This window comes from Rhincodon typus, chromosome 36 (genome assembly GCF_021869965.1).
Source record: "Rhincodon typus isolate 14 chromosome 36, sRhiTyp1.1, whole genome shotgun sequence".
NCBI lineage: Eukaryota > Metazoa > Chordata > Chondrichthyes > Orectolobiformes > Rhincodontidae > Rhincodon > Rhincodon typus.
Genome location: NC_063367.1, coordinates 5229122 through 5242555, shown reverse-complemented (window position 1 = coordinate 5242555; position 13434 = coordinate 5229122). Strand labels below are relative to the sequence as shown.

The 13434-nt window shown below is 38.0% G+C and overlaps 1 protein-coding gene across 3 annotated transcripts in view; it reads right to left on the bottom strand.

Moving 5' to 3' along the window:
* LOC109934754 (casein kinase I-like) overlaps positions 1 to 13434 on the bottom strand; it is a 193053-nt gene that overhangs the window by 104660 nt on the left and 74959 nt on the right. For all 3 annotated transcript variants that reach the window (XM_048617262.1, XM_048617260.1, XM_048617261.1), the window contains one exon: positions 12849 to 12918. In XM_048617262.1, coding sequence (XP_048473219.1) covers positions 12849 to 12918 — 70 coding nt within the window. The remainder of the gene's footprint in view (positions 1 to 12848; positions 12919 to 13434) is intronic.

Genomic DNA, 13434 nt, shown 5'->3' with positions numbered 1-13434 from the left:
TGCTCATCCCTCATAACTCTCAACTCCCTTGCTGATGAATACTTTTATATAACATAGGCTTTGAATATATTCAATGACCACTACTCTCTAGAAGAGAATTCCAAAGACTAACAACTCAGATTAGAAATTCTCCCTCACCTCCATCTTAAATGGAATACTTTTTTTTAAAACTGCACCACATAATTTTAGATTTCCTGACAAGAGGAAGCATTCTTTTAGACTCTGTCGTTAAGCACCCCTTATAATCTTTTACGTTTCAACAAGATCAGCTGCTTTCCTTCTAAACTCCAATGAGCATACGCTCGACCAGTTCAACCTTTCCTCGTAGTAAAAACCTCTTCTCCCAGGAATCAACATATTGAACTTTCTCTGAACTGCTTCCAAAGCCAGTATATCCACCTTAACAATATCAATTTCATGTATCGTGGTAGCAGGACTCTCCTACTTTCATACTCCATCCTGTTTGTAGTAAAGGCTAACATTCCATTTGTCTTCTTAATTTCTTGCTGTACCTGCATTCTACCTTTTAGTAATTCATGTCCAAGGATACCTAGATCCTTCTGTACTGTAGCATTCTGAATCTCTCGTTTATATAATAACCTACCTTTCTATTCTTCTTGCTAAAGTAGATAACCTCACACTTTCCACATTTTAAACTCCATTTGCCACATTTTTGCCCACTAACTTTGCAAATTGTATCATAGTCTCCCTAAAATTTGCTTTCCTACCTCTTTTCATATCATCTGCAAGTTTGGCTATAACACATTCAGGCCTTTCATCCAAGTCATTAATACTGATGATGTCAAATTAACATTTGAGGCTCTAGCACCAATCCCTGCAACATGCCATTAGTTGCCGTTCGTCACCCTGAAAATAACACATCCGTCTGTTTCCTGTATGTTAGCCAATCCTCCGGCCACACTGAATATCATCTAGAACCCCATGAGATGGTAACCTTCCATGTAGCAACATATTGAATGCATTTTTTTGGAAATCCAATATACTACAACTACTGGGTTTTCCCTTTAGTATGCTGCATGCAAGATGGATATATGTCAAGTGACTTGGCAAGTATTTAGCACCAGCTGTTTTAATTTTAGCAACTTAACACCCTTTTTTTTGGTAATGCAAAAGTGCTGAGGTATATTTGGTTGAAGGTATGATCCCAAGAGGACACTTGTTGAGGGCTACTTTCATAGGCCCACCTTGTGCTTATTGTCATGAATAGCTAATACACAATATAAACAAATAGAAAATGCCAATTAAGATGATAAAAATATTAAACAACATTGTTTTTAGTTCTGAGGAAGGGCCACCAGACCCAAAATGTTAACTACGATTTCTCTTCACAGATACTGCCACACCTGCTGAGCTTTTCCAGCAACTTTTGTTTTTATTTTTACTTAGCTATCAAAGCGTTTGCCCAAGCTAACAATTGTAAATCTTGGCATCAGTGATCGCCCTGAATTTTCACGGCCTTCAATTTAAATGCACAGTACCTTTAAATTATTTTGCACAAATGTGCCTACTTGATATCTTTAAGAAAATAACTTGAGTGGCCTTTATGGTACCTTCTTGAGTGCTGCTTGGTCGTGCACACATACACCTTAAAGGGTACATTCATGAAACACCTGCTCCACCTAATAAAAGAGAGGATGGACATTTGTTTTCATAGAGAGCTGTAGCTCAGCCATGGATTCCCAATAGTATTAGTTGGCATGTTTTGTATTTTGCCCCATCTGAGTATTGAATCATTCAGTTAAAGTTAGAAATGAATTTTCAGTTTTGCAGTGTGAAGAATGTGGAATTATTGCAACCTCTTTCTACTGAGTACAGGTGTGTAAAGTTGTTTCAGTCTCCTTCCATTTATATAACAAATGTATAATGTAGGCAAATTACAAGATGAATATTTAGGGGTAAAAAGACAAAAGCAGGAATTTCTAAAACATCCCATTGACTGACTGTCTACAAATTGTGTGCCTTTTGAACAAAATAGAACGTATCTGCAAATGGCAAATTCACACCAGTTTTTTTTGTGTGGGGGCGTGCGGGAGGGGAGGGTGAGAGAGAAAGGGTCTAACTGCTTAAAGATTTAACACGAGGGAGTCAGCCAGCCATTTTAGGTTTATTTAATACATTCGCATCAGTAGTATGATCTTTTACTTATAAATTCTGTGTCTTGATGCCTCTCTCACTATACATGATGAAGGAGCAACGCACCGAAAGCTAGTGTTATCAAATAAACCAGTTGGACTATAATCTGGTGTTGTGTGATTTTTGACCTTATCCAACTCTGTACAACAACCAGCAGCTCCACCATCTTGGTTTGTCTCAACTATGAGAACTGGTAATATAGGTGCTTCATCCAATAAAATCGCACAGACATTTTACAATGTTCTGTTGATTGCTCTCAAGAGATTATAGGCTAACAGAATGAAGAATTTGAAATAAAATCGGAATACCGTGAACACTAAAAATCTGAAACAAGTACAAAAATTGCTGGAGAAACTCTGCAGCATCTGTGAAGTAGGAAACAGAATCAACGTTTGAGTAAAGTATGATTCTGAAGAACATTCACACTGGACTCCGAGCACTGACTCGATTTCTCTCTCCAGAGCAGGCTTGTTGCGTTTCTCCAGCAATTTCTGTGTTATACTTCAGTAACCAAAAGGTCTCGGATCATTTCTGTAGTATTTTTGTGCCTCCAGTCTCCAAGTCTCAACTGGATGATATGCATGTTAAAAGCCGGGATTGACAACACCATCTTATTGGTATTTAACAAAGTGCCTGTCAGTGTCTGCATTACTTTTAAAAATTCACACTGAGCCACAGAGAGAAAAATTAGAATAGGTAACCAAAAGTGAAAAGTGATTTCATGTTTTAAGGAGTACCTTATAAAAGTGAGAGAGATGGAGATAGAAATTCTGGAATTTAAGGCTAAGTCAACTGAAAGCATAGTGGCCAATGGTAGAATAATTAAAATCAAGAGTTGAGAATTTGGGGAGTGCAAAGATCTCTAGAATTTTTAGGACTATATATGGGCTACAAAGATGGGAAAGAGCAAGGCCACGAAAGGATTTGAAATTGAGGGATCAACACTGGCATCAAGACAGGAAACTGCAAGGCAGTTGGTGGGTCAGACACTTCGTTTTAGAAGAGGGATAATTTATTCCTCAAATTAAGAGGTTTCATCATATCAAATTTGTTAAGCATACAAAATTTAAAAACACACTGTAACAGCCAGCATTTATGAAAAACTGTGCAAGTTTTAGGGAGAGAATTAATCAAATTCTAAAGCATCTGTTCCAACACCTATATTTTTAAATCGAAGTGGTGATTCAGACCTTTTTGCATTACCTAATACAGTTCCATAATGTTAATTAATTTGCCCCATAACTTTTTTTTGGGTCTGTAGAAATGGAATGGAATTCCGCAATTTTGTTATGTCGCCAACTGTTTCATTCTTGTTGCTATTCTACCAATGAAATTTCCAAGCAGAAATTTATAGCATTCCATACCATACTCTTTCTGAAAAAGGATGATGTAATCTCTTCTACAGAACCTATCAATTAAAGTTCTCTGAAATACATACACTAGATTGCCCAAACTTCTGCTTTAATCTTAGGATTAAATCAACATTTCAGTAATTTTTGCATCTAAATCAACTTCTACCTCCTCAGTTAACACGGAAACTTTAAGCTCCGATTACTAAAATATAAAAAGAGAAATAAGTTCATATCACAGCCTATTTGACTACCGTCTCATTAACCTTTTCCGTATCAACAAATGGACTGAATGTCGCAAAAGGTTTGGCAAGTACCACAGTCAGTTCATATTATACAATTGGTACCATTAATTGCCTGTGAACGAGAAATATTTTTGCTAAGTATTATTGCAAAAATGACCTATTGCTATTTGATGCACTGAATTCATACTGAGCAAAGGTATTACTTGTCAAACTTTGTTGAAATACATTCAAGAGCAAAGCAATTTTCACTGCATGTGGCATTTAAGGCTGAAGAGCATCTTGACTCTGGTATGACCTCTCAACCTCCACCAGAACTTGGACATGGTCCTTTTTAAAAATAAAAAAATGAGTGTGTCCATGTCCCACTGTCCAATCTACTCATATTATAATCAGAGATATTAATCAAAAGTAGAAATCAGCACAATTGCATTGGTCATTGCTCTCTGATAAAAAAGGGAAATTAAGGGGGCCAGTGTTGAACTGAAGACACTTGAAAATGCAATCAGAAATGCTGTGCACAATTTTAAATTGCAACATAACTGTTTGCTGATGTTACTAATGTTGGGAAGACTACATTTGTCGCCCTTGCTATCTATTATAATTTGTGATTGCAGTTTTTGTGGTACTGGTGTTTCTACAGTGACATTGCAAATGAATATGGAGTTCCAGACTTCTTACCAATCCATTTGGACTTATTTGTCTAACTCAAACTGGTAGGTGTCTTAGAGGGAAACTAAGTTGGAGAGAGTGGCACCACAGTCTGCTGTTTAGAGTCCTCAGTATTAGAGAGTACAGGGGAAGAATATGCTGCAATGTTGGTGAATTGCTGGGCTGCAGCCTATAAATAGTATATACAGGAGCCACTGTACAATAATTATGTAGGTGAGTATTGATTCCAATGACACAAGCTTTACATAAGAATGTTTCCTTAAAAATTTAAATATCCTATTTCATAAAAAGTCGAACCTAAAATCTATCGAATATTTAATATCCCCCCAGTCCACTGTAATTGCTGCTCTAAATTGAATGTGCAGCTTTTCAATCCCTATTCTGTTTCTTAGCAGTCCCATCTATTGATCTGCTCCTGCGCCCAAGATTAGCTAACATAAGGATAACTTAAAATTCCTCCAGTTGCGACATGACCTGCTGGACCCCAATAGACAAGCAGAAGAGTTTCTCCTGATGTTAACTTGAACATACTGTAGGCTGTCAGCATGGTCAGTTTAGGCAGTAACTTGCAGTAGTTGGCGTTGAAGAAGCAGTAGTGTTCTGGCAATTGTGTTGAGTAAGGGGAGATTAGAATAGGCAGAGCTTTTCAGTGACAACCGATCCTGATTGATCAGGAGCAAAACAGATGAATGACGAACAAACCTACTGGTAATGTAGAAATCATGGAAAACAATTTAAAATCATGAGCACTAACGTGGATTTAAACATTGCCATCAGGACATATTACGGCAGTTGACCAAAAGCTTGATTAATCGGGTAGGATTTGAGGAGCGTCTTAAAAGATGTTGTAAAGCCTGCGAAGGCCAACCTGCTTTTACCCATTAGTTAAAAAAAACCACACTCATACTTGATTCAGACCTATGCTGCATTTTGATTGCCTGGTTCACATGACCGTATTGTGCTCATCAGCTGTAATCATTAATTCAGATAGCTGTGCAGTTATAACTCATGAATGCTGGCTTGCAGGAGCTTGAAACTCTTGAAGAACTATTCTTAAGTATTTTGAGGGGTGGGGTGTGGTAAAGGGTTAAGAGGAACAATAAACTTTCCATTGCAGGAGAAATTCTATGGTGCTTTCCATAGTTTCGGAGTACCAGCAACACCGACCATGTCAGAGTAACATTGTAGTCTGAACAGCCTCTAGTCTTTGGTGTCTTGTTTTGTCTAATCCACTTCCATTAGGCACCTCTGGATGTTTCTGTATATTTAAAAGTGCTCTATTAGATGCAATATCATGTCCATTGATTTTTTTTAAATTAAAAAGGTGCAGCAAAATAATCTGGGTCGGCAGAGGTGCTGAACAGGTCTTTTTATTATTGCTGAAGGTAAGGAAGAACTGATTAGCTGCATCGAGAAGAGGAGTTTGGGTATTATTCAAGTCCATTGTTCAGTTAATTTATATAGATTGTTCTCAAACCTGCAAGCTGTATGTACTCAAATATTTTCAACTTCTTTAAGCTGACACATATGTAAAGTAATTACAGGAGTTCTTTCTCAAAAAATGAATGGACCCAAGGGAAGCAATTAGTATTTGTAGGCTAAAAATTCAACTTTAGCTTCACTAAAGGTGTTGAACACAATTTTGCTTGTTAAATAATAGTAATTTGCATCATTGTGGGTTTAGATAACAACTCAGTCCAGTGCTTCTTGAAAATGTGACTAATATACAAGAAATAGAGTCCGTTTCACAGATTTGTTCAGCTTTAAAACAAAGTACTTTAAGGGCTGTAGCCTGATCAAACATCTCTTGAGACTACCTTGGTATTTTTCAGATGCTGAAACATTAAAGTAGGACGCAGTACAAGCTTTTAGGAGATGAATGATGGTGATGTCAGAAAGAATTGCATGAACCATTTGAAGTGCAGTAGAGAATGGACTGGTGACTGGAAGTCTTGTCAGCTAAGTCTTGATTTAGAGGATATTATGACTGCAGAGTTGAGAAAATTAGAAATGCTTGGAGGTGGTCATATTCTTGTCTAAACTACATCAGTTTTCAAAGGAATGATTGGTCTACGGACTTCTATGAGCAATGCAGAAACTAACATTGTTAGTGGCATACGGTCAAAGCTTCTACAAAAACAACACATCTCTGCAATGCAAATTGTAGCTCGATGGATATCAGATTTGGATATGAAAAGTCAGTTAACTGTATCATTTTTTCAATAAAGACAAGTAGTTGATACCATGGTTATCTAGGAGAGCGCTTTTTAGAATTCTGATGAGATTGCGAGCTGGCCCAAAATTGAAAGTTAATGTTTGCATTGAAAATGGATCCTGTTTCATATGTTATACTTGTAAATGAAACTAGCCTTTTTAACACAGCATGCAAACTTGTGGCAAATAGTTCGTTTTACTGACCTCCTTGGGGAATAAAGCTAAAATATTGTGAATACTGACATTTGAAAACAAGATAGCTTGCCATAGTCTTGTGCTGATTTACCCTGCAGAATGTTTACACTGAGCTGTCATTCTAACTAAAGCTCATTGAGTTTTTACTGCTTGTTCACATCCATGCGTTCTGGTGAGTAAAGGTTACTAATAGGTCCAGAAACATAGCTGAGCTGAAACCACGAGGAAGTGGGTTCTGTGAGGGGCCCCCTGTCTTGTGTATCTGGTGTAAAATACATTGCTACAGTTACCTGGTCCTGTTTGCCTGATGTTTGATGTTTATATTGCATCATGATCAGAACCTTGATTTGAACCTCTTGGTGTGTATAAAATTTGAACATAAAAGCTTGAAATTTGACATATTTCCACAGAATGAGAGAGAGCTTGGAGGTCTGTTTCCATGCTGTATGACTATGACTAGCGCTCAGGCATGCGAAGTAATTACTGAAAGGAATCTCTCTAAATAAAGGTGTAGTAGAAAATGTGTAACTTGTGCTATATTTAATTGATAGATGATCAAATGATTTGAAATAGGAAACTTGAATTAAATGGATAGAGATTAATATTTCCTGAATATTGCATCTTTTCAATGTGGATACTGAAGATTACTATATCCCAACATTTAACAAGTCCAGCCAGTAAAGAAAAAAGCACTGAGCTATGACACATTCCTGAAACTTCAAAATAATTTGTTTTGTTTCTGAGTTATGTAAGAGGTAGGATTGTCTTTGATCAAGTCAATATTGAACAGTGTCTTGTGCACAGCATTTTCAGCTTTTAATTTCAAATATTGGCTGAACTATCAAAGACCATTCTAGCTTAAAACAGCAAAGAAAACCAAAAGTTTCAGCTGGAGATATAAATATCAGTGGGAATAATGATTGAGCCTTACAAAAGCAAACAAGATGCAAATGTTTTGTTCTCAAGTAATCCACGAGGATAAAAACCTAATGTTCACTGCTCGGTGAAAGACATCCTATTGAATTGTTACCTAGTTCGCGTGTGGAATGAACTTCCTGAGGAAATGGTGGATGTGGGTACAATTACAATGTTTAAAAGACATTTGTATAAGTACTTGAATAGGAAAGGTTTGGAGGGATATGGGCCAGGAGCAGGCAGGTGGAACTAGTTTAGTTTGGAATTAGGTTCAGCATGGACTGGTTGGGCCAAAGCATCTGTTTGAGGGGTATAACTCTGACTCTATAATGCCATAACTGAATTTTGAGCAGCTAAACTAATAATAATCATATTGCTTCTAATCATGTTTGCCATATAAAGCAAAAATATATGCAATATTTTTAGAAGAACTGTTTCTTCTAATCTTTTGAAAATTGATCCTAAATTTTAAACAGTCAGCAAACAAGACCAATACACTTGCTGACAGAGCTAGAAGAACTTCAAAAAGGAGTTTACAAACCAACTACCAAGCTAAAAGCAAAGAACTGCAAATGCTGGAAATCTGAAACAAAAACAAAAGTGCTGGAGACACTCAGCAGGGCTGACAACATCTGTAGAGAGAGAAACTGAGTTAAACGGAGCTTCTGAGTCACTGAATTCGATACGTTGACTGTTTTTCTCTCTGCAGATGCTGCCAGACCTGCTGAGTTTCTCCAGTACTGTTTTTGTTCTACCAAAATATCATGCTCTATAAACCCTTAAAGGATAGTGATAATGTGTTAACTGTTGTCTTCTGTTTCTGACATGATGCTCCAGTTTATTTAAAAGAAAAACAAATTTCTTCAGGAATAAACTGTCTTAATTTTATCAGAATTAATATATTAGGATTCTTGGAGACAGAAAGAATTGTTAAGTCTTCATATATTTGCTTCTGCACCTTTGACACTTTCCTTGCTTGCATTCTGTCACCAGCCATTTCTGAGCACAATGTCTGGACATTTAAGCGACCTTCAGCTCATAGCCAACACTCTGTAATCTCTCCTTTTCTGCAAATCGGTCCCCATCCCTTTCAAATTATCTGTTTCAACAGATTTATGAAAATGAAGACTCAACACTTTCAAATGTGGCTGTACTGCCCCAGTTTGCAGGAATTGCACTTTTCAACAGCGAGGCAGCACTGTTCTTCACTCACGCACTTCAGCAGTTTGATGAAATCCATCATCAACTTTCAGTTCAACAAGACCAAATTCTTCACTTAACATCCCCTGTATCACTAGATTCCCTAAGAAAATTTCAAGAAAATCAGACTACTGTCCTTTAGAAGACCAGACTTGCTTACACAGCAGAGTGGTCTGACAAACGAAAGTGCATTGTTATTTAGAGAAATTCAGAGAGAACCCGAACAAGGTAAGGAACAGTAGTGAACTGTTTTTCTTGTTTTATTGAACAGTTCCATTTTCCGGTTAACTAGAAATCTGATAACTGGGCTATGTTCTAATAAACATTCCTGTGAGCTGATCAATATGTGACTCTTAATTAATGTGAAACTTGTCTGACCCTTCCTTACGCAATTAGGGATGACAATGAAGTGAATATATCCCAGTTTTTCAAATTTCTCCTCATAATCTTCTCCCATCAACACTGGCGATATCTTAATGAAACTCTACTGCAGTTATTCACATCAGCATTGTTTCCCTAAGGGAAAACCAGATCTGAACTCATTTCTCTATCGCATCCCGAGGCAATGCCTTGCACAGATTCCTAACCTTGCATTCATTTGGCACAGGAAATTAAGAGTGTAATTTCACTTTATAATGGCGTTTTTCCTCAATTTACTTTGTGTTATACTTGGGATATTCCTCTTCTGGCACTCCATTTACTTAATTCTTCTTCTCCCTATATACAAGTTGTTATGATATGCTGGTTTGCTTGTGTTATGCATTTGCCCTGTCCCTAGCAATTGTGCATTCTCAAAGTGGTTTTTTTAACTGCTCCCTAATTTCAGGAACTGCTGGGAAATGCTCTCATTGTGCCTCTGCTGAAGCACAAATTCCAGAACACCATTTGCAGGATCTCGTTAATTTGAGAAAAAGCCAATCACTCCTTGCCTTCAGTTGTACTTTTATTGATGCCACCATTTTACTTCGTAATGCAACAGCCTTCATCTTTGCAACATGTCTCTTACTGTTTTATATACTTCTTAAAGACCAGTAATACTATATACCACTCCATTGTTTATGGAACAAAGTGTCAGGGAACACAGTAAGCAATTCAACCCTCAAGTCTGTTTACTATTGATCGGTACCACACCTCTATTTCTAGAAACTGTTGTCAAAGAAAAACCTATCAATCTTGGTATTAACAACTTCATATGGGTTGGAGTTCCAGATTTCCACTACCCTTGGGAAAAGTGATCCCTGGCTTCGCACTTCAGTGGGAAATCTGAAAAGTAATGCACAAATGTCCAAGCAACATTCCTTCACACAAGAATTTCTGATCAGTTACTGGTAAAAGAGTATACAACAGACAGGTCTCTAATTTCTCTAGACTAACTCTGGGGAAAGGTTGGCAGCTACTGTACATTAAAAAAGATGAACTGGTGCATGCTTGTATTTTTAAATGCTGTACATGCTGCTCCTACTCTCAGTGCTTTTGGTAGACAAATCAATTGCAATGAAATATCACTATTCAATGTGCTTTAGGTAGTATTGTTAATTATAGCTACATTTCAGCAGTTATGAGTTATGAATCTCAGCAAACTGGGAAAGGGAACATAGATATACAGGTTAAATCAACTTGTGGGATCTCTAATGATGTTTAATTTGGATTTTTGAATGGTTAAGATTTATTTGTCTCATGACGAGCTAGAGGGAAGGAAGGACAGACTTCTTGTCCTTGAAGTCTAAAGATGAGAAACTTTTATCTAGCTTAAACTATTTTGAGAAAATTGGGCTAACGCAAAGAATGCTGTTATTAAGAACTTGCACTTATTAGGGAAGATTTTCAAATTGCTGCCTACACGTAAAACTGACGTTAAGGGTTTCCTCCACTCAACCCCCATTATAGAAACTGCCTGATTTGCATCTTCTATGGCTAGTTTTATAATTTGCAAAAAACCTTTCATTGCATATATTAAACAGTTTCAGATCAAAGTAGATCAATCCTTGGGACCTGAACAAGTGTATCCCAGGGCACTGTGGGAAGCTAGGGAAGAAACCGTGGAGGCCCTGGTGCAGATATTTGTATCATCGATAGCCAGGGGTGAGGTGCTGGAAGAGTGGAGGGTGATTAATGTTGTGCCATTATTTAATAAAGGGCTACAAGGAAAAGCCAGGGAGCTACAGACCAGTGAGCCTGACGTCAGTAGTGGTAAGTTCTTGGAGGAGATTCTGAGAGACAGGATCTAAGTGTATTTGGAAAGGCAAGGACCAATTAGGGATAATCAGCATGGGTTTGTGTGAGAAATTGTCTCTCACAAACTTGATTAAGTCTTTTGAAGAGGTCTCCAAGAAGATAGATGAAGGCAGAGCTTTTGATGTTGCCTGTATGGACTTTAGCAAGGCCTTCGATGAGATTCCGCATGGTAGACTGGCTAGTAAGGTTAGATCACATGGGATTCAGGGAGATCTGGCCAATCGGATACAAAATTGGCTTGATGGTAGGAAACAGAAGGTGGTGGTGGAGGGCTGCTTTTCAGACCACAGGCCTGAGACCAGCGGTGTGTGGCAAGGTTCAGTGCTGGGTCCACTGTTGTTCATCATTTACAGGAATATTTGGATAAGAATATCGGAAGCATGATTAGTAAGTTTGTGGATGATACCAATATTGGTGGTATGTGGACCATGAGGAAGGTTATCTAAGAGTACAACATGATCTTCATCAACTGGGCCAGTGGACCAAGAAATTGCAGATGGAGTTAAATTTAGATATTTGCAAGGTGTTGCATTTTGCTGAGACAAACCACAGCAAGATTTATACAGCTAATGGTAGGGCCCTGGGTAGTACTGTCAAAGAGAGACACCTAGGGGTGTAGGTATGTTGTTCTTTGAAAGCGGCATCACAGGCAGACAGGGTGATGAAGGAAGCATTTGACGCACTTGCCTTCATTGATCAGAGCGTCGAACATAGAAGTTGTAACAGTCATGTTACAGCTGTACAAAATAATGTTAAGGCCACATTTGGAGTGCTGAATCCAGTTCTCATTGCCGTGCTATAGAAAGGACATTATTAAACTAGAAAGAGTGCAAAAATGATTTACAAGAATGTTACCTAAAGTGGAGGGTTTGAGTTATAAATAAAGGCTGGGAGTCTTTTCCCTGGAGTGTAGGAGGCTGAGGGGAGACACCTTAGAGGTTTATAAAATCATGAGGGGCATAGACCAGGTGAATAGCCAACGTCTTTTCCCTAGGGTAGGGGAGTCCAAAACTAGGGGGCATAGATTTAAGGTGAGAGGAGAAAGATTTTTCACACAAATTGTGGTGCGTGTATGGAATGAGCTGCCAGAGAAAGTGGTGGAGGTGAGTACCATACAACTTTTAACAGGCAGTTGGATAGGTACATGGATAAGATATGTTTAGGAGGTAAATGGGCCAAATTCAGACAAATGAGACTAGTTCAGTTTAGGAAACCTGGTCGGTATGGACAAGTTGGACCAAACAGTCTGTTTTCCTGCTGTGTGATTCTATGACTGTAACTGGTTTTCGAGAAGTTATGAGACTAAAGCTTTAACCAGTTCAATGGGCTGACAACAGAAATTTTTAGCAGATATTTAAAGAAAAGTTGGTTTTACAATCAAAATGTTGCTGTGGTGCAGCAATAATGTTCTAAGACATTGGCTATTTGCTTATAATCCTGACTGAAAATCGGCAGCAACATTTCGGGATTGACGATAGAGGATTCACAATATTTCTCAAGCATGCCTCTCAGGAAGGTGTCAGGAAACAAAAAGCGCTTCAATTTTTTTCAACCACTTATGCTGGCATGATCTGTGCATTAATTTAGCAATTTAATGCTTTATCTCTAATGTTTGCAGGAGAGGCAATATTTTTCTTCCAACAGTAACCTTGTAAATCCAGATACACATTACCTGAGCTCCCAAGTTGCTTGTAAAACCTGTATTCTAAATGAAGTTGTGGTGCTCGTGACTTGATGGGCTCCTGAAATTAAACCAATACACGGACATTAGGCAGAGCCACACACATTCATTCGTCTTCAATATGATTGACACAAAATGACATAATCTACCTACATCATTAATGATTCAATCACAGCATTTGAACATACAGCAATAATCCAATTTTAGCCGAGATCAGTGAGGGAATCATAGAACATGTTGCGAAAGGAGGACCAAAAAAGCTATTTGTTAATCAATCACTACACACTGGAGAATAATAGGCTCCTTACAAATATCAGTGCAGGAATATCAAGCATAGAACATGTAACAGCACTTCAGTTCAGTCGGCACCATCTGCCATGTTGTAGATTCCAGCTAGTCTATTCAAACATTCAAACAAAAGATCTAAAATATTTGAGATAACAAGGTGTAGAGCTGGATGAACGCAGGCCAAGCAGCATCAGAGAAGCAGGAAAGCCCCAAAACGTCAGCTTTCCTGCTCCTCTGATGCTGCTTGGCCTGCTGTGTTCATCCAGCTCTACACCTTGTTATCTCAAAT